This window comes from Camelus bactrianus, chromosome 16, assembly GCF_048773025.1.
Source record: "Camelus bactrianus isolate YW-2024 breed Bactrian camel chromosome 16, ASM4877302v1, whole genome shotgun sequence".
NCBI lineage: Eukaryota > Metazoa > Chordata > Mammalia > Artiodactyla > Camelidae > Camelus > Camelus bactrianus.
This window is the reverse complement of record NC_133554.1, coordinates 1,511,235-1,531,445: the sequence shown is the minus strand read 5'-3', so window position 1 is coordinate 1,531,445 and position 20,211 is coordinate 1,511,235. Positions and strand designations below refer to the sequence as shown.

General features: G+C 56.7%; 1 protein-coding gene and 1 long non-coding RNA gene across 7 annotated transcripts in view; one reads left to right on the top strand and one right to left on the bottom strand.

Moving 5' to 3' along the window:
* Positions 1-799: 799 nt before the first annotated feature.
* ALDH3A2 (aldehyde dehydrogenase 3 family member A2) lies at positions 800-18,211 on the bottom strand. Its single transcript, XM_074342044.1, has 11 exons — positions 18,076-18,211; positions 17,820-17,980; positions 16,147-16,378; positions 15,351-15,436; positions 13,544-13,752; positions 12,348-12,465; positions 10,532-10,673; positions 8,770-8,936; positions 7,372-7,471; positions 5,089-5,324; positions 800-2,135 (listed from the first exon to the last, which is right to left on the bottom strand). Exons 2-11 carry the CDS (start codon positions 17,970-17,972, stop codon positions 2,121-2,123), a joined length of 1,458 nt encoding a protein of 485 aa, XP_074198145.1. The 5' UTR covers positions 17,973-17,980; positions 18,076-18,211; the 3' UTR covers positions 800-2,120.
* A 1-nt stretch (position 18,212) lies between these two features.
* Positions 18,213-20,211, top strand: part of LOC141573547 (uncharacterized) — a 52,787-nt gene continuing 50,788 nt past the window's right edge. For 2 of the 6 annotated variants that reach the window (XR_012499339.1, XR_012499341.1), the window contains exon 1: positions 18,216-18,371. This is a non-coding gene — a long non-coding RNA (uncharacterized LOC141573547). Of the gene's footprint in view, positions 18,372-20,211 lie in introns of all 6 variants that reach the window. The other 4 variants (XR_012499343.1, XR_012499344.1, XR_012499342.1 and 1 more) reach the window with 3 other exon arrangements.

The following is a 20,211-nucleotide window of genomic DNA, read 5'->3' as shown; positions in this document are numbered from 1 at the left end:
GATAGAAACAAGGGCATTTGGCTGTAGCCCCAGGATGGAATCTGAGGCTGATCCAAATCCTAGGATGCTCGAGGCTGGGACTGGTGACTTCAGGCAGTGGGGGCAGTCCCTTCAGTGTCCATAGCTTATAGCTTTTCACTATACACATTCACTAAACACTTCCTGATTGCGGCAGGAGGAGAAAAGGAAGCAGAGTGCAACCCCAGCACTGAAGAGTCAGTAGCGTGGACCCAGCCCCAGGCCCCGCCCACAGGCAGAGAGGCCTGTGTCCTTGTCAGCAACACACCTTAGTGAGCGTGTGCACTTCAGGGACAGAGCAGACAAGCCATGCCGTGTGTTCTAAGGTTGACAGGCACTGAGGAAAAGGGACTCCCCGCTCAAGTGCACTCAGCAGACAACACACGGGAGCTCCTCAGTTATAGACCCCGACTTGTGACGTGCCGGTGTGCTTCACAAACCCCTGCAAGACGGGGTCGGTGCCGGGGCCAGCTTGTGTGTGGGATCTTACGGGCCTGGTGTCCTTGCATGCGTTTACAGGAACACTTGTTTTAGAGCAGCAGATGGGAAAGAAAGAGTTGTAAAAAACCTATTTACTATATAGATAACTTAAAAAAACTCCACAAATAACTAAGTAAATCTTGTGAAAATCTTCTTGGCTAAGAATTTAAAATGAGAACGCATATTTTAAAGTTGACCAATAGATAAAGGCAAAAAATGGATTTTGAGTTGGAGAAAACTTATGCTCAAAGAACTGGCTCCAACAAGGCATATCTGAGTAAGAATATTATTACAGTTCATGCCAATTTTATCAAATATATTTATTTTGAAGCAGAAATATACTAGACAAGCCAATAATTTAGTTTAACTAGAAATTATAACGTACAATTTAGTATACCAAACAAAAATTCCATCTTGACGTTTAAGACATTTTATGATCGACTATTCTGATAGCGAAAGCCATGTTTAAGCAGCTTTTCCCTAAACTAGCCTAGTGATTAATTCCTGACACCTCACCCCGTGATGAAGACGTGACATGCTTCAGGCAGCGGTAATGGAACAGATTCATTCCAGAGCTGATTACACGCAGTGGAAGGTGAGCTATGTTCTCTTGCTGAGTGTTCAGGGCGGGGAGGGTGGGCCCTGCAGCCAGGAGCCCCCTCCCCCTGCCCCCCGAGGCTCTCAGGCTGCAGTGGTGACTATCCAAGGCCTCCTGGCCACGATGGGAGATGGTCCCCTCGGTAAGTTCTGTGGACCCAATCTACTCAGAAGCTTGCTCTCAAGTTTAAAAAAGTGAAATTTACTTCCCTTGTGCTACAGAAATAAACAAATATTTGTCCTTGAAGACCCATTCGCAACTTTAAGGCGCTATGAAGGGTAGGTACTGTTATAAGTACCTTGATTACAGCATGAAAAAATGCCATTTAGGTTTTAATAAGGGGCAGAATTCTGCAACTCCGGCACCATAAAAATGACAGGTGACACTTGCATGAAATTGGCAACTGTCTTCCAGGAGACCCTAGGACTTACAAGATGCTTTGAGGGACGTCAGTCACAGTGGACCCCACAACAGATGGTCACAAATACAAGGCAGGACGGAGAATGGATGAGAAAGGAGGGCTGCCTCCTGCAGGACAGGTCAAGTCCCAGCAGGTGAGGGACAGGGACCCACGTCCCCACCCCCGACTCCTAGTCCTCGAACCTCAAGCGGGGCTGGAAAGACCTCGCCTCACGTCCCTGGACAGCTGAGCTCTGGACGGCTTCACAGAGCAATGCCAGTGGGGGGAGGGGTCCCGTGTTCCGTGAACTGGAGTGGAGGAGTCACGGAGCAGGTTCTGGAGCTGGGGTTTACCCAGCACACTCTCCTCCCCAGCCCAGAGCTCCAGGATCTGGGGAGCACCGTGGAATGCGGATCCTCAGAGCGTCCTCGCTTCTGGTGGGGCGTGCTGGGGCTTGGCTGAGATGGCAGGTTTGATTAATGGTGAGTGGCAATGACCTTTAGGTTCGATTACGGTGCATTTGCAAGCTTTCTATTTTTGGTAGGATTTAAAAATCATTGGCTCATTAATTATTTAAAAGAAGAATAATTCAGTAGAGACGAGGAGGTGGAACAGGATCGCTCTTCAGCAGTGTCCAGCCTGCAGAGAGCAGAAGGGAATCCAGGTTACTCTGCCGGATTAAAAACCCACCCAGCCAGCCCTGGAAACGAGCCCACTATCGGGACTCTGACAAACACGTCCCGTCCTAAGTGACTCTAAACGCGCTGGAGAAACATGGCCCACGGGTCCCTAAGGAGTCTAAGTGGGGTGGGGTGGGCTGAGGAGGAGAGACTGCACCGCCCCCCGTGCCCCCGACAACAGTAACAAGGCAGGTGGGGCTGGTCGGGGTCTGGCCGGCACCAAGGAGCGCCGTCAGAGTGGGGACAGGATTGAGAATACTTTTTTAGTGTCTTGGCATTGTTAAGCAGGAGGTTCAAGTTTCCACATGAAATCTGAAAACTGATACAAAATTCTGCTTCTCAAATTTCCAAGTAGCAATGAATTTAATTGAAACCCCCCGAGGCTGAAGAGGCGAGCCACAACCTGAGTTCAAAGGTCGTATTTAATTTTCAAAGGGCGTATGACATTTATGCATTTTAAACTTTAATGTTCCTCAGCGTTTTAAAGCCTGCACAGTGCCTCCTGTAGCTTACGACAGGCTTCACCGGGGCCTACTTTGTTTCTGTGTATACGTTTATTTACTTCTTATTGGAGCACAGTCGATCTGCAATGCTGTGTTAACCTCTGGCGTACGGCGCAGCGCTTCAGTTGTGCACGTACGTACGCAGATGCTCCCATTATACTCTTTCCGCTGTAGGTCAGACAGTGGACCTTGCTGTTTTGCACTTTGAAATGCACACAGAAAACGCCTCTGCTCAGATTCTACCGTGCTACCTTTAGACTGATCATCGCTGCTTTCAATTTCCCATTTTAAAATGTTCCAAAGCCATTCCAGTTCTGGTAAACTGAAAACTAAAACCACATCCAAGCACAAAGCTAAGTAACTAAGAGCAGAAAAGTAATTACAGAAAACTGTTTGCAATTTTAACCAATAAAAATTTCTCAAGTAAGTGTTCAATTTAGGTTCGTTTCCTTTAAAGGAGATTCGATCAGAAGAGCACAGGGGTGCAGAGAGCAGCGCAGAGCAGCAGCGGAGAGGAGAACCCCAGACCTGTCTTCGCCTCACACTGAGCCCAAACCGCCGCAGCAGCAAGGGGGGCAGGGAGCTGGGTGGGCGCCGGCCGGGCCGCCGGGTGCCCGTGCCCTCCTCCGCAGAGGGGCGGGCTGCGGCCGGCGTGGCCTCGGAACAGGCCCTGCCCACAGCCATAATTAGGTCAGCCTCAGAGCTGTACTTTCTTGTTTTCAGCTAAATACGCGTTTTTATAGGCTGCTACTTCCCAGACACTAACAGAGAAAGGCTTGTTTGCCAAACCCTTCTCGGGACTCTGGGCAGGCCATTCTGCCCCCCCCCCCCCCCCCCCCCGTCTGGCATGGGCGTCACCTGCGAGGCCTTCCTGGGAACGTGGCCGGTCTGGGGAGCACGCCTGCCTGGACCACTGAGTTTTCCATGAGGCTGAGAAATTCCATCCTGACCAAGAAGATGCCTGAGACCAATGTCTTAGGAAAAGAGCAAGACAGGCAGATAGTGACCAGTGACCCAAGCACACCCCTCCTCTCAGGAAGACGCAGCAAAAAGAACAGAAAATTCTAAATCCCACAACATGTCCTGATTCACTAAGCTTGCTACTTGAGCTCTTAAGTTGAACTGTTCTTAAAAACCAAAACAAAACAGAAAGTGACTTAGAGCTTTTTATGATTATCCTCAAATTATGGAACAGAATGGAGACTAGGTCTGAACGGGCCAGCGAGCACTTCCCCCAGGACGGCTGGTGCACACGGGACTGTCCGTTTCTGGAAGTGAGCTGTGCTTTGCCCGGACCCAGCCACCGTGCCTGCACATTTCTCAGGATTCCAGCAACCCACCTCACCCTGAAAAGCTGTGGCTAACCTTTAACACTCCTTCCAGGCCCAGGTCCCAGATGTCTGACAAGCAAGGTAAACACCCTTTTCTCAATAAGCTGTAAGCCTCCCAGCGTACACGAGCAAACAACTAGAAGGAAGCGTGCCCCCTGTGGGCCCACGTCACAGAAGGGAGGGAGGCAGGAGCCCCACCTCCTCTCAGCAGATGGAGCCGGGCTGACAGCGCCCGGCGGGCAGCCCCGTCTGTGAACCACCGGGAAAGTCACCAGGGCCCTTCTCTGCAGCCCAGCCTGGTATCTCTGAGAAAATCCAAGGGACTTCAAATGCAACTGGGACCTCCGGTTCCACCAGAGCTGTAATAACTGCAGGGTGAGCCAACCTCCTTCCAGATTTTACACACAATACGAGATAAACAGCTGTTCGCATTAACTGCTTGGATCTCGCTTCTCTCCCAAGCCTGTTGTTCATGGACGTCATCAGAATCCTCAGCGTGTCTCGCTGGCTGGCCGGGAGCTCCAAGGGCACCACCGCCCCCACCTCATCTCAACTGCCGTCACCCAGGGCGTTCTCCAAGCCATGGGGCCGCCAGTAGTCCTGGGGACACCAGGTGTCTCAAGGGCCTCGCGGCCTGCCCACGTCTAGGCACAAAGACAAGCTCAACGTGGCCATCAACTTGGGAGGAAAAACATTCAAGCTGCTTCTGCCAAAGCTGCGTCCCCACCGCGCCTGTCACCAGCACCCTCCCGTCCACGGCGCGGCCTGTGGGTTCATGCACGTCAAAGAGCAAAACTGAAACAGACACCAGCAGTGAAGGATGCTCAGAGTCCGCAGGCGCGGCCTCCAGGGCAGAAACGCTCAGCCCAGGGCCGCATATGGCTCCCGGGGACCGGGCTGCTGGGCCGCAGGGCTCGGCTCTGCTGCTGGGGACAGAAGCCCAGAGATGCTCCCAGGGCTTGGGGCTGGCCAGCAGGCTGCAGCTCACCGGCCCGAGAGGCAGCAGGAGAGAACTGACTTATAAAAGCAGAGGCGCCCCTAAGACAGAAGAGACGTGGCCGGCAGCCCCGGGACTCACCTTGATGAGCACGGCCACCACGACACCCAGGAGCGTGAGTAACAGGAGGCCCAGCTTCCCTCTGCTGAAGCGTCTCAACAAGAAGAACTTTGCCCAGTCCACCTTCGACGGGCTGTTGGGAGGGTATCTGAGTTTGTTAGCACCTTCTCTCTTTAAGCTTTTTAATAAACAGGGACGCTGATGAGAAAAGGTATCGAAGCTGTACTTCCCGTGATAAGCTCCCATCCCGCTGGAACCTGCAACGAGGGAACAGAGGGGACAGGCTCCACTGTGGGTGCGAGCGCCACGGCCGGCCACGGACTCCTCCAGCCCTGCACAACCTCCCCGCACCCCGGCGAGGCGACCCCGTCACAGGGGCCGCAGCTCCCTGGGTCACCATCGCTGTGTCGGCCCAGGCTCACCGTCCCCCCACCCCGCTGTGCACAGCATCGTCACCCCAACTCCTGAGTGGAAAGGGGGCTGGGCAGGGTCAGGTGACCTGCCCAGGGTGAAGGATGCAAAGTCCGAACGTGAGCCCAGGCCAGTCCGACCCCGAGGGCTGCGTACGCCCTTCCCCACCATCACACGTGGCTGGGCCACAGCTCCCTCCCCTCCAGGCTCCTGGGAAGTAACCCAGCCCGGGGTGCAGGCCATACGCTGGGTGGTGCTGAGCCCGCTGAGAAAGCTGTGCCCTGGGCCAGGCTCACTCCTCTGCTCCACGGTGTGCACGGCCCGGGCTCTGGTGCATCCATTAGGGGACAGCTGAAGCCACAGGGAAGTTTGGCAATGTGTATCAAATATAAGCACGTCAAAGAAAAAACTAAACTACGTGCCAAAGTATTACCCGTGCACACGCCTGGGCGGGGTGGTACATTTCCTTATGCCTTTCGGTCCTGTTTTGCCCCCTTTCCCAAAAGGCCTGTATTACTTTTAGAATGAGCATAAAAATGCACTTCATTTAAAACATGTACAGCAATTATGTTTCTAGACGCTTTTCCTAAGGGAATAGTCAGAAATTGCCTCCAAATATATTAGAATCATAATACCCCCCCCCCCCAAGCCCCTGAAATTGCAAAAAACCGACACAGGAATGAAGTCAAGCAAATGCGCCGCATTCACACTGGGACAGTGAGCAGCCAGGACGACGGAGACACAAGCATGCTGGCGCGGGAATGCCGCACCACTCCGCACGCCCGAGGGGGAGAGGTGACCTTCAGCTAGCAGGGTGCGGGCGACCTGTGCGTTTACTCTCTGGGCTCTTCCATCTTTGCCAAGTTTTCTTGAAAAGGCTATATTCCTTCTGCATTTCAGGGAACAAGGTGTGTTTTGTCAGAGGAGAGGCTACGGCAATGCTGCCACAAGCCGCCTGGTGACAGGGGAGAGGGACCAAACTCACGTCACTGGACGTGCCTGTGGGAGCCCTGGTGCAGCAGTGGTGAGGTGAGGTGGGGTTCGGGGCGGCAGAGTCTAATCCTTTAAGTATCGGGGCAGCAGGATGATGGCCAGTCCAGCCCCCACCCCACCAACCTTCCTTCCTTTCAGTCCCCACTCCCTGCATCGCCAGCTCCAGCCTGGTCCTGCCCTGTCCCTGCACCTGCCAGCTCCCCCGCCCCTACACATGCCAGCACAGGGCCAGACGCTGGCAGTATGTTCACATTCCCGGAAGGGACACGTGGCTACCAGGGGAACCAGGGGACAGGCCTGCCTCCATCAGGAGCAGGTGGTCCTGCTACACTGGGCCACCCCACCCCCAGCGAGTGATTGTTTATGCAACACAGAGGGAGAGTTGAAGCAGGAGCTTTTAAGATGGAAGCTTTTATACCGGTTGCTTCTTGTTGTGAGAACTTTGATGTGTTTGTTATTTTGAAATATCTCTATTAGATAACAAACAAGTCTACCACCTTATGGCCTGAAGGAAAAAAAGAAGTTGCATCAATCATCTCTGGGGTGAGAGGAAGACAGGTCACAGCTGAGAGGGGGCAGGGGGCACCAGGCTGTGTCCCTGAGCTTCACTGAGAATGACTCTCCTCCTGCCCGGCCTCCCGAGAGCACGGGGAGCCCTGCTCTCCTCAGCTGTGAAACAGTTCAAGGAGCGGCCGCTCCCGGCGGAGGGCTGGGGGCGGCGCGGTGGGCACCGAGCAGCCAGCAGAGGGACAGCAGAAGCCTCGGCTGCTGTCAGCTCCGGGCAGGTGAGCCTGTCACTCAGTCCCCGTTAGGAAAAAAAAGAGGAAGCTCATCAACTCATGTGACACCCGATGTCTGCGTGAGGGGTGGCGCGCTGTGCAGGCGGCCGGGGGCACTCACCCACTCCTCCGAAGGGCAGGGAGCTGAGCATGAAGTGCATGATCACGTCGTTGCCGGTGACACCCCCGCTGGACGTGTGGTCGATCAACCACTTGGTGAGCTGGGGACGGAACAGAACGCAGTCCTGGCTCGCGGCCTGCGGCCCCCTCCAGGCTGGGGGCAGCTAGCCCAACACCGGGGACCTACAGTTGGTCCGTTCAGTGACCGTGATGGGTAGCTGATGCTCGGATGCACATCCAGTCCCTGGAGGGAGGCCACGGCTGCAGCAATCTGATCAGGGACAGTTCAGACTACACTCTGGTCTTTAAAAATGTTAGTATTTTTCTATCTCTGCCCTAAATGACAGCACATGATTAACAGATACCATTTCATGTTTATTGAATGTGAAAAATATTTCCAGTTTCAGATTTGGCATCCTGTTTTTGAAGAAAACTGTTGGTTGGCCCAAAACCCGAAGAGGCGCAACGACACCTGACTGGTAAACGTCACATCCCCTGCCGCCAACCAGCCGAGAGTCCTTCGTAGTGAATGCCGCCGCTGACTGTGGCACTGCACGCCCCCCCCCCACTGCTCTCTCTGGGCATTTAAGCTGTCGGACCGCTGCCTTACTGACCTGTTCTGAACTGAGCCCCGCACGCTCGTCTCACCTGGCTGGCCTCAGACCCAGGTCCCGCCAGCACCGCGCTCTACAAGCTGCCACGCCCACCTGCACGTTGCCATCGGAGGCTCTGCAGGAAACCCATCATTTGGGGACTCCTCAGACCCTGCCTGGCCGCACCTTCCGCTCTTGAGTTTTCCCCTTTCTTCAGGGGACTCCGGAACCCACTGGCCCACTGTGAGGCCACTGTCCCTTCGCAGCAGCCAGTCACCTCGGGTACGGATGAGCAAGCCACACAGGGGTGGAAGGGCCGCTCGGCCTGGTGTGACGTGGTGTGGCCACCGCTCCAACAACAAGATAAGGCAGCTGTGGAAACTCGAGTCCGAGCCCTCACAACCACTTCCACAGCGGTGCAGGTGATCTCTGACCCGCACAGCCCCGCGGGGGGGCGTGGACACCACGGGGTGAGGGCGCGGCTCTTCCGCAGGAAGGCCTTGTGGATTCACAGCAGAAGGGCTTCTCATCTGGGCCCGTGAAAGTCTCCCAAGTACCGGGGGGTGTTACGGGTCGTAAGACTTGTGACATTTATGCTGAAGACTCGGCTCTCGCCCCAGGGAGTGTGGGAGCGGTTATGGTGAAAACCCCAGGGCCTGGTTACCCAAGGCGGCGCTCCAGGGGAACAGCCTCGCTGGCGGGCCTCCAGCGTCACAGAAACAATCACCATGTGCTTTACGGCAAAGAAAGCACTATTTCTGATCGTGGCTCATGACAGCGAGCCACCTGTCCGCTACGAAGTTTACCTTATTGTTCTGAGAAAATATGTAGAGAGCCAGGGGCTTCTCCCGCTCATTGATGAACCGCACGGCCTCCTCGGCGCTCTTCACGGGCACTATCGGAAGAACTGGTCCAAAAATTTCTTCCTGCATCACTTTGCTTCCAGGATCAACGTCAGTGAGTATTGTTGGGGCTGAAAAGAAACAAGCAAAATGAAAGCACTGACGGAGAAGAGGGACAGGCCAGCCCTCAGGCAGCTCTGCCTCATTGGGTCACCACAGCCCCCTCCCACTCCCACCCAAGTGTCGTCTGCTGAACAGAGTCCGAGAGCGCGGAAGAGCCGTGCACAGTCCACGTCTCCAAGCACGTGCACCGGGGGTCCCTGTGCAAACCAAGGCAGAGACACAGACTAGAGTAAGTCCTGTTTGTGTTTCAGCCTGTCAGCGCCACCCTCGCACGTTAACAGGTGCATGTGGTTACATCTTTCTGTGGACGGGTCTTTCTGGGAGGCAGATAGTCCCTCTGTGGGTCCAGCCAACACTTCTTAATTCAAGTGCTTTCCTGCATATGAGCTCTCTGAACTGTACCAAAGCTCTGCCAAGTTTGGAAAACAGTTAAAAGGGTGGGGTCCCCCAGGCCTTGGCTCAGCGCTCCGTGCACTGTGGGGAAGCGACAGAGGAGGGCCGCATGGATGCGCAAGAGCTCTGCAGAGCTCCAGCGTCCACACCAAGGGCGCCCCCAAGCCGCAGTGTGCAGAAAGCCCCCGTAGAGGGGCGGGCGTTCAACGGCAGGAGAGGACACCCGACACCGAGTCTGCTCTGCTCTCCCTCGGTCTCTACTAGGTTGTCCTGGCCACGTGGCGGAGCACAGCTCCTTCCAGCACACTCCAGGGGTGCACAGCTGCTCCCCCAAATGCACTGCCCGCTGCATCCCTGGGTTGGAGGACCAAGGTGGTCTGGGTGTCCATCCCGCTCTACACAGCCACGTGTAGAGGACCCGGACCCCAGGTCAGGGGAAAGTCCCCAGCTGGTCTGAGCTGATCACGACAGACCTGTGGCCACTGACCAGCGGAGATGTGGGCAGAGTCCACGTGTGGAGGACGGTAGGACACAAGATGAAAGAACGGGGGTCCTGAGGGTGTGACTGAGCCACTGAACTGACACCCAGGAGCACTCTGGGACTGCTCCTCACGCTTCTCCACACAACCTACGTCCTTTAAGTTTGCTTTTCAGAAGCGGGGATTTTTCGTGACGTGTGCATCCTCTGATAAGACAGGGCAAGCAGAGAGATGCAGAGAAGCTTTCCCAGCTGTGTGTGATTCTTCTGTCCTCTCGTATGTTACTTTAGGTAAGTGTGTTTAAGATTTAGAAGTACTGCTTACTCAGGGCTAAAGATAAAAACCACGAAGGCAGTAAACACGCAATGGGGCCGAGCGTGACAGGGGAGCACGGTGCTTCTGGACGGGAACTGCCCCTGCCAGCTGTAGGGTCGTGGCCGAGCTGCCTCCTTCCCTGAGCCCTTTCCCCAGCCCGAAACTGGAAATAATGACACAGTTTAGTTCTGCTTCTCAAGGTTGCCAGGAAGGAAAAGCGAGATGAAGCGTGTGTGTGAATATCAATGGCAGGTGCAACAGAGGTGCAATCATCACACATGCAGGTTTACAAGGGAGCAGCAAACCAGAAAGCAGCGTTAAACACTCCCCGTCCGGTAGTTTGTTTAGGGTCAGTAACCAGTGTCAATGAACCCGTGGAAGTGCCCCCCCACCCCGAGCAGGCAGGCTCCCGTCACCTATGTAGCGCGTGGCCTCGTCGGTCTCCCCGCCGAACGCCACCTTCTGTCCTTCCAGCAAACTCAGAATCCTCTTAAAGTGGCGGAGGTTGATGATCCTCTCGTAGTCAGGAGACTCTTTTATATTTTCTCCATAAAATTCCTGTTTAAAATAATAGTGTTTAATTGTCACGAAAGACCCACACGTTAAATTTCTTCAGTAACTATAAAATTCACTCATGCCCCCGAATCGGGTTTTCTGTCCACAGAATACAACGCCCACCCCCAAGTTTTTTGGTAGGTCAAGGATAAGGGCTGAAGCACGCACACAGATCCCCCATCGACCCGGGGGGTGCAGAGGGCTGCACGTGCGCCCGCGCACCAGCCGCGGCTCCGCTCCCCACGCCGGGAGCTGGGGGCCCGCAGCAGGGAGCCACTGCCCCCGCACCAGCAGTGTCCACCCCGGGGCGGTCTGCGGGACCCTCCGCCGAGCTCTGCACTTCACTGTGCTGTATCTTCTCTAGACTGGAATCTCCACATGGCACAGATCATTGCGAAACCAGAACACAGTTTTGGTAAATTATTCAAAGTAAAAGAACCTCAAAAAACATTCAATCAGTGTTTATTACATAAAACAAACACCAAGTTTCTGAGTTGTGGCGTCACTTCAAAGCCTCGTGGGAGCTCTCAACTTCCTGCCTGACGGAAGTGAGCACTGCCCGCCGCCCTCCGCCCGCCAGCCTTGTCTGTGCGATGAGAAGGCCCAGGGCAGCCTGGTGAAATGCATACTCCTGGGCCCCAGCTCCGGGGCCATCACAGTGGTTTTCAACATGGGCTGCACCTCAGAGTCCCCTGCAGACCCCAGGCCCCTGAATCACATTCTTTGGAGGGTGAGGACTGGACATTGTCTCAAGGGCTCCTAGCTGACCTCGGTGGAAAAGCCCTGCATTGAGAGCAGAAAGCCTCAAAGGCAGGCAGGGGGCCTCCCCCTGAACTGCATTCAGAACCGTGTTCAGCACCGCACTCTACCAGGCACATCGTCTCTAATCCCCGGGAGTCTCCAGTCCCACAAGTATCCTGGAGCCCCCGTTCCCGGAGCCTGGACGAGCCCCCTTCCACGGTCTCCTTGTCTGGCCCGTCTTCCCCCTCAGACCCCCGCGTCTCGCACAGCTCCCCTCCCCAGTCACAGCCGTGTGCCTCAGGGTCCCAAGCCTCCCCACTGGCGCTCAGGAAGCACCTGGTGGGGGCGCTGCGCCTCTTCCCGCAACTTCTCCCACCCTCCCTTCCAGCCCAAACCCTGCACGTCGTCAGGCTGGGCCTGGGACACCGCCAGGCGGCCTCAACTCCCTCACTCGAGACCGTCACTTCAAACACCCAGAAGGACCGACAGCTGCGTCAAAAGCACGCCGTGGAGAGGTGTTTAACTTAAGTCACTCCTCCGGACTGCTGGCCTCCCTGGCCCTCTGCACACCTGAGAACTGACCCTCGACCAGCAACGGCCACATCTGTCAAGGGCCTGTGCCTGCGCCCGAAGGGCTGGTGACGCCTTCCCGACCACGTGGTTACTGAGCTTGTCTTTAAAGCGTGTCCTACAGCTAACGCATCGATCGGGAACTATGCCTGGACGGTCTCAGGGCGCGCGCCACCAGCACAACTCCGCGCCCGCAGGCCTTCTACGGCAGGTGTGTGGGGCACTGCTCATCAGCCAGGAAACTGACTCATCTCAGGCGCGGCTGGAATCTTCCGGGGGAGGGGCCGGGGGAGGGGTGGCGCCTGGAGGAGCTGGCTTCACCCTGCTCCCTAAGGAAACAGCGACTGAGCTGCGCTGAGCACAGACCTTCACGGCGTCCTTCATCTTCTGCACGATTTGGTCCTGGAGGGCTGGCTCGCAGAGGACGTAGTCGGGGGCGATGCAGGTCTGGCCGCAGTTCATGTACTTCCCCCAGGCGATGCGTCTGCGGAAACCACACAGGCACGGCGCTCAGCCACCTGCCCCGGCCCTGCGTGCTCTCATCTGTCACCTAGCTGTGTGCCTAAGCGTGCTTGGTGATCTTTATGAAAAACAAAAGCATTTCAAACACTCATCTCCAAACCAGGTGGCTGGAACTTTGAACGCATTTTCAGCCGACAGGATGTTCTGAGGAGCAGATAAGGCCTCCGCCAGCTCACAAGGGGCGGCTCTTCACCGGCAGCAGCGCCACTCCCTGGGGCAGGGAGAGACAGCAGCCCCACGCCCTCGTCCTCCCTCCCAGCCAAGAGGACGTTGGGGAGGACAGGAGTGGCGCATGACTGCAGCTCTCTGGCTGGGGCTCCAGGGCTGCTGCCAGCGTGTCGGGGCCGAGCAGGACGGGAACCCGCCCCGTGGAAAGCTGCGTCCGAGCACGGACGGGAGTCCACTGTCCCAGGGGCTCCTGTTCCGGCAAGGAGATGTCTACTCACGAGGCCAGCCTGGACCCCAGCCTAAAGCCCACGCCGCCTGCCCGCCTCCCTCGTCGGGGGGTTGGTGTGGGGGAGAGACGGCGCATCGCCCGAGCACGGTCAGTTGTGGGTTCGCTGTGAGCCAAACCTGCCTTAGCAGAGAGACCCAAGACCTTTCATTTCCTAGCTCTCAGACGCAAGATGCTACTCGGAATTAAAACATGAGTTGAACTGGCTTTCTCAACAAAGGACCTCAGTTAAGAGCGCACCATGACGCCCTTTCTTTGGGAACGTAAGGGCTTCACGAGGCACACCCAGCACTCTGCATCGTCTCCTTGGACCACCTACAAGCAGAACAGTGAAGCTTTCCCACCAGATCAGCGATCCCGAGAACACAGAGAGCTTTTTAGTCCTCCTAAGGACAACACGTGGCCTCAAGACCTCGTGTTCACCTCTCCTGGCGGCAGCACCAGGGGACTTTGTGGAAGAGTGCTGTTCTCTGCGAAGACGCCAACCACCTGAGCGCCGGGGTCCAGCGCAAAGAGCCCACGCTAGCCCGTCAGGGAAGTCTCCGCTGAGCTGGGAAAGCCCAGGTAACCAGAGAGCCAGTCCCACCTGCAGGCGACGTCCAGGTCACAGTCTCTGTCAACGTAGCACGGGCTCTTCCCTCCCAGTTCGAGAGTCACGGGGGTCAGGTGCTTGGCCGCAGCTTCCATGACAATTTTTCCAACAGTGGCGTTTCCCGTGTAAAGAATGTGGTCAAATCGATGCTTCAGAAGCTCTGTGGTTTCCTCGACACCACCGTTAATGACAGCGTATAGGTCCTTAAAGAAGGAAAAACAAATCTGTGTGTCACCACATTAATCCTATTGTCTAACGTGAGCCACTTCTTCAAAAGACACACGTAGCATTCAGTAAAACCATGAGAAAATGGAGACTGGCCCCTGGGAGAATGGAAGAAGGGCCGACGGGGGACCCGGGGAGAAGAGTCTTGTGGCATCTGAGAACCAAACCCACGTGGGACTGACCAGAGCCCAGTGTTTCCCCCCCGAGCCCAGCAATGGAGACACAAAGGAGAAGAGAGCAGACGAAGCACATGAGACAGCCCATGCGAGTGGCGGACTTTGCGAGAACGAGGCTGCTGTTAGTGACTGTGGCACGGGCCACGGGCGACGGTCCCAGCCTGGACAGCGCGGGGCTCAGCCCAAGGTAGGAACCAACTGGACGGTGTGGAAGTCTGGCCGGTCAGGCCCGGCCCCGTCAGCCGCCAGTGTGACCCCCCGGCAGGCTGCCCCGCACCTCCAAGCCTGCGTTTCCCTCGTCACCGGGGGAAGTCACAGGGCTCTGGACTGAGCCTCGCGTGCCCCGTGCTATTGTGAGCTTCTGGTAGAGGGGAGGGACATCTTGGACAACAACAACGTGAAAAGTGACCCAGAACAGAAGCCAAGGGCGGTGGGCAGCATCTCAGGCATGGGTGCTGACCCCAGCCAACTGGCGACCTCGCGCTGCCACTCGGTCTCCGTCACTCGAAGTTCAGCTGCCCAGCAAGTGCTTCACCTTTTCTCCTGCCCACGGCTAAGCCTACGGAGCGCGTGGGGCTGGTCCCCCAGCAGGCAGGGTGGGCAGGGCAGGAGCCGCTCTCCCATCGGGGCGGAGAAGGCCCTGCAACCTCTGTCTTCCAGTTCCCGACCCTGCTCAGTCCACGACATCTCACTGTCTCCGCTATGCCTCTGAGCTGGGCCCCACAGCTTTTAGAGAAAAACTGCCCCGCGGGCTGCCGGAGCAGTGACGAGACAGCAGAGAACGCTGTTTCTCCAAGAGCTGGGGCTGGTCTTGGGGCTGTTGGAAAGTAACCTGTGCAACTGCAGGCACGATGCCGCACAGCCGCCCCTCAGTGCAGCGAACGGAGCCCCCCCGACCCCTGCGTGGAGGGACCACACTCTGACTCAGAGATGGTTTTCTCTACCTGGCTTCTGAAACCTAAACGCTGGCACCTTGACTCTGAGTGAGGGTCCACACTCTGGTTCAGGAAGCCACTTTCTGGAGTTTTCACGCACAAACATGCCCACTTAAAAGCAGAAGTGTTCCTACATAACCACAGGCCATTAAGACAGAGCGCCCAGCACAGTACCAGTCCCTCATTAAGTCATTCACAAAGTGAATGCACCTGAAATCCTGTTAGATCAAACAGGTTGATCCAAATTTCAAGCAGCAGAGGAGGCTCCACGGAAACCGTGAAAGTAAACAGCTGAGCTTCTCACAGCTCGTCTTGAACTTACTTTCTCCTACTAAGAAGACGGAGGGCGGCCCCAGGGGACTGCACCCGCAGGCCTGGCCGTTGGCGACAGTGCACGAGCAGAAGGCGAGACGTGGGCTTGCCGCGACAGACACACATGCTGAAGACGGGCCGAGGCGCTCTTACCTGGTCTAGGTACTGAGGGAGGAGCTTGGCCAAGGTAGTGGCTGTATTTTCACTGATTTCAGAAGGCTTGACAATCACAGCATTTCCTAAACAAAACAGAAAGCAGGGCAGTGTTGTCTCATTTTTGAGTAACCCTGACAGCCACGTGAGGACAAAGTACTCTGACACTGCCAAGCCCCTCCTCCTGCCCCTGCTCCCGCTTCCTCTCCCCGCCCCCCACCCCATGCCCAGGGTCAAGAGGCTCCATCACTTCCCCAATGCCTCCAGCTTTCCCTCCCTCTTCACTCATGCCCGCCCTTGGAGTTTCCTGCTCACCCCGGAATTACTGGGCAAACAAGCCTTGTCAACACAAAGCTGTTGATCTAGATCCTGGAGAAGTGAGAAGCTAGTCTCTCGCAGGTGCTGTACATCTGAGCTAGCAATGCTCCCACAGCCCTCACCTGGATGAGACTGGCCAGGCAGAACCAAATGGTTCATGCAAACGCAGAGCCGGCACCGGAAACCACATCAGAGTACGGACGCCTGACTCCAGACTCCTGGGCTGTCAACTCACGCATGCCTCTACACCCTCACAGGTTCATCCCCATGTGCTTCAAAAAATAGTCACTGTGCAAATCTCTGGAGCTCACGGAATGCGTAATACTAGTATTAATGAATTCTCAATACACTTGTATAAGCAAACCAAGGCAAGCCACCAAAGCGAATATATTTAATTACACACTATCCTTAATTTACAACCACCTTGAGAGGACAAGCCCCTCCCTCTGAGAAGGCAGGAGACACACTGACACCAGACCTGCAGCGATGGCGCCTATCAGAGGCTGGATGGTGAGAATAAATGGGTAGTTCCAGGCTCCGATGATCAGCACAACCCCCAGGGGCTCAGGCTGAATGTAGGCCTCGTCCAGCATGGTGAGCAGGTTCTTCCTGGCTGGGGTCGCAGCAGCCCATTCGGGAAGCTTCTCCAGCACGAGATCAATTTCCCCAAGAACACTAATGACTTCTTGACTGTAAGCGTTGAGTTCACTCTGTTGCGAGAGAATCACAGCCAACCTTCATGAGTGTGATAAACAGCCCTGCACGTCAGAGACGATCGGCCAGGCACACTCGCGGGGACAGCTGGCGTAGGCAGACCAGCTGGTCTGCCGGGCAGGCTGTGCCTGCCCTCTCCAAGCCCACAGTAAAGACTTGCTAACTCCCTTTGTAACACGTCCACGCTCTCTACATCGGTCATTTAAAGCCAGGCTTAAACAGTAACTTTCATAATGTACAGCACAGGGAACTATATTCCGTATCTTGTAGTAAGCTATAATGAAACAACATGAGAACAATTCTATGTATGTACATGTCTGACTGAACTATTATGCCGCAGGCCAGAAACTGACATGATGTTGTAAACTGACTACACTTCAATTTAAGAAAAAATGAGCTTTCAGGAAGACTTCCCTAGTTCATAAGTGTGCCCTTTATCAATCACTGCAACTATGCTTTCACTTGTATCTTAGTATTTCAACCTTAATACGCTGGCTTACAGCTACACTCACATTTACCTGTGTATGTTCTGTTCCCCAGCCAAATGTAAAACCCTCAGGGGCAAGACATTTATTGTGCTTCTTTGTTATACATATGCTTACAAACGCTTGGAAAATAAACAATCCAGACTTTCTGGAGTCTTACTTAACCCACCTTGTTTATTAGATGTCACAGTCTCTCCACCCAAACTACCACAAAGGAAATTTCATAGTTACTGTTGTTACTACCCACGTTTACTACCCCTCAAAATAATCTTTGGGGGGCCAGTGAGGAAGGGGGTCTCACAAAGCCAGAGCAAGGCTTGTTACCCCTAGAATGAAGACAGAAAGTAAAAACAAAATGGTAACAATATTATTACAAAATACAGGAGAATATATTTAGACCCTAAACACTGACCAAAACCTTGCTACTCAGAGCATGGTTCCAAAACAGGCAGCAGGTATGCCCTGGGAGCTCCTTAGAAACTCGGGTTCTCAGACCCCTGCCCAGACCTACTGAACCGTCATGCGCACTTAAACAAGATCCCCGGGGGCCTGGCCAGTGCACTGGAGTTGGAGGAGCACAGGCCAGAGACACAAAGTCCTGGGGGAAATGTGAGTGCCACAGCGACCACCCCAAAGCCTCTGCCTCTGTAGGAAACCACAGACAAAGGGAAGACAAGAAACAGTCCTGGAGGAAGGTATCTGCTGTACACGAAGCTGACAAATTACTGAGACCCGGCACGTACAAAGGACTCCTATGAACGCCAGGGAAGGGACCGTGAATGCAGCAAGAAAACGGGCAAGAACGGGAAAGGTAATCCACAAAGGGGAACCGCGGAGGCGGGAGGCCCGGGGAGCGGGGGAAGGGGGTCCGGGACACCCGGGGGCGCGGGGCGGGGGTATCGGGAGGCCCGGGGGCGCGGGGCGGGGGGATCGGGAGCCCCGGCGGGCGCACCTTGCTCAGGTCGGCAGTGATGGCCGCCAGGATGTCCTTCTCGCGCTCTTGCACCATACGGCGCAGGGCCTCGAGCTGCTGCCGCCGGAACGTCAGGGGGCGCGACCGGCCGGACCGGAAGGCGGCGCGAACCCGCTGGACCTCGCGCTCCATTGTGGATCCTGAGGGTAGAGGGGAGACCGGGCGTCGTGGTGGGCGAGTGGACGCCGGGGCGAGGGTGCCTCCCCGCCACCCCCAGCCTCGACCCCGGCCGCACCTCCGTCCCCGCTCGCTCGCTCGCTCGCTCGCTCGCTCCGCCGCCAACTGCCGGACTGCTGCCCCTCGGGCCGACTCCACCCCGAGCCGCGCCCCTATTGGCCGGCGCGGCCCACGTGACCCGCAGCCGGTCGCCGTCGTGCCGGGATCCCAGCCCGCGGAGGCCGACAGAGTCGGGGCGGCGCGGCGTTCGGCGGGGGCGGCGCGGGGCGCGGAGGGGCCGGGGGAAAGCCGCTCCCGCTCCCCCTCCCGCCTCACCCGGGAGCCGCCGCGGACGGCCTGCAGCGTCCCCTGAAGGTCAGTGCGCGCGCGCGGAAGCCGGGCCCCTCGCGTCCCCTGCGCCGCGCCCACCGCGCCCGCCCGGGGCGCCCGTGGAAGACCGCCCTGCCAGGCCTGCGCTTACTAGCCGGACGCGCGGGGGCCAGGCCGCCCCGCCCAGACTCTCCCCCGCCCCCCCGGCTCTTCCCACGGAGGCTCCCGCGCGGTCTTCCCGGGGGAAGACTGCGCCCGTGGGCCGGGGCGCCGTGGCCTGTGTGGGCGTCGTCGCTCCTCCCGCACCGTCCTGGGGGACAGGCTGTCCGCTCGGGCGCCAGGGGCAGTCGGCTCCCCGAGAACCTGCCCTTCGGGCTCTCCTGAAACCTCTACGCACGTGTCCCGTCGGCTCTGGGGGTGGCTCTTTGTCCCGAGGAAATGCAGCTCTGCGCCGAGGAGCACGTGGAGACCGCGCTCCCGGACGCCAGTCCTCAGCGTGGCTGGAGGAAAGCTCGCTTCTGTTCTGGGTATAGGCCGTTAGCCGAGGCCTGGCCTCGCCTGCGGGGTCCACCTTCCGGAGACGCTGCCGCAGCTTGGGTGCCATCACCCTTCGCGCTGCCGGTTTTCTTTTAGCCTTCCTGAGTCCTCTGGGTTTTCCTTTTCTGGGACGTTCTCCCCTTCCAGGCCTCCTTAAGTGTTCAGGTGCCCTAAGCTCCGCCGTTGGGCCTCTTCTCGTGTCAGTCACGGCCTCATCTAATCCCCTCGATGGCGCTCAGAGGAGGCTTCAGACCCGTCTCTGGGCCCACTCTTCCCTCTGACCTCCCGCGGGTGTGTTCTGCTGCGTCCTGCTCATCTCTCCTGGTGTTCACAGTCGGCATCTTATGGGTAACCGTCCGTGGAACTTTTGGTTTGTCCCCACCCACTAAACAGATTCGATGCAAACTTCCTCAGGTGTTCCTAGTCCCAGTAAATGGTACCATCCTTTATCCCACGTACTCGGCCAAACTCCTTGCAATTACCCTTGACCCAGGCTCGAGCTTCAGAAACTACATGGAATGCAAGCACTTCTACTTGGTCCAAGCCAAGTGCCTTTCACCTGCACTTCATCCTGCGCATTTCCCTGCGTCTCCTGTGGACTCTGCAGGTCACTGCTGTGCCATTTCTCAGTCCTACACTTGCCCTTTTATAAGCTGTCCCACCCAGACCCAGAGTGTTTTCGCGCCCGCTGGCTTCCAGTCGAGGCCTGCCAGTAGGAGGCGTGGGCAGGGGTCAGAAGGCCGCAGGAGCACAGCAGCTCTCTGCTTCTGGATCCGGCAGCGTGGCGGTTGCCGGCCGTTGCTGGAGTGGAAGTGGTGCTGGATGATCCCGGGCTCTGGCAGTTCCTTCCTCGGTCAGGGTGGCACCTCTCCAGGAAATCCAGGGTGACCATGACAGCACCTCCAGGTGGCACAGGTGCTGGGGCAGCCCCTGTGGGTTCCACACAGGGGTATTTCTAGCAGCTTCTAATCTTTGACACCACCGCCGTCTTCCTTTTGACATTAGTCTCCAGACTCGCACTGCCTGCAGTGATTAGAGTGGCTTCTCTTCCTGGCTGGACCCTGACTGGTACACTTTGCTAGAGCCTATCCCCCACCCAGCCGTCAGTGAGCCTCACACGAGATGCTTGACCGTGTTAGCTCCCTTCTCAGAACTTCCCAGTGGCTTACCCTGACATTTAGAAGAAAACCCAAAGCCACACCGAGTCTGGCGAGCCTGCGCGTCCGGGGCTGCAGCCCTCTCTCCAGCTGCATTTTGTATGAGTCTCCCATGTGGTGGGAGCGCTGGCCTTGCTGTTTGCAGAGCACAGAGCCCCTCCCCACGTCAGGGCCTTCACTCTCTGCTGTCT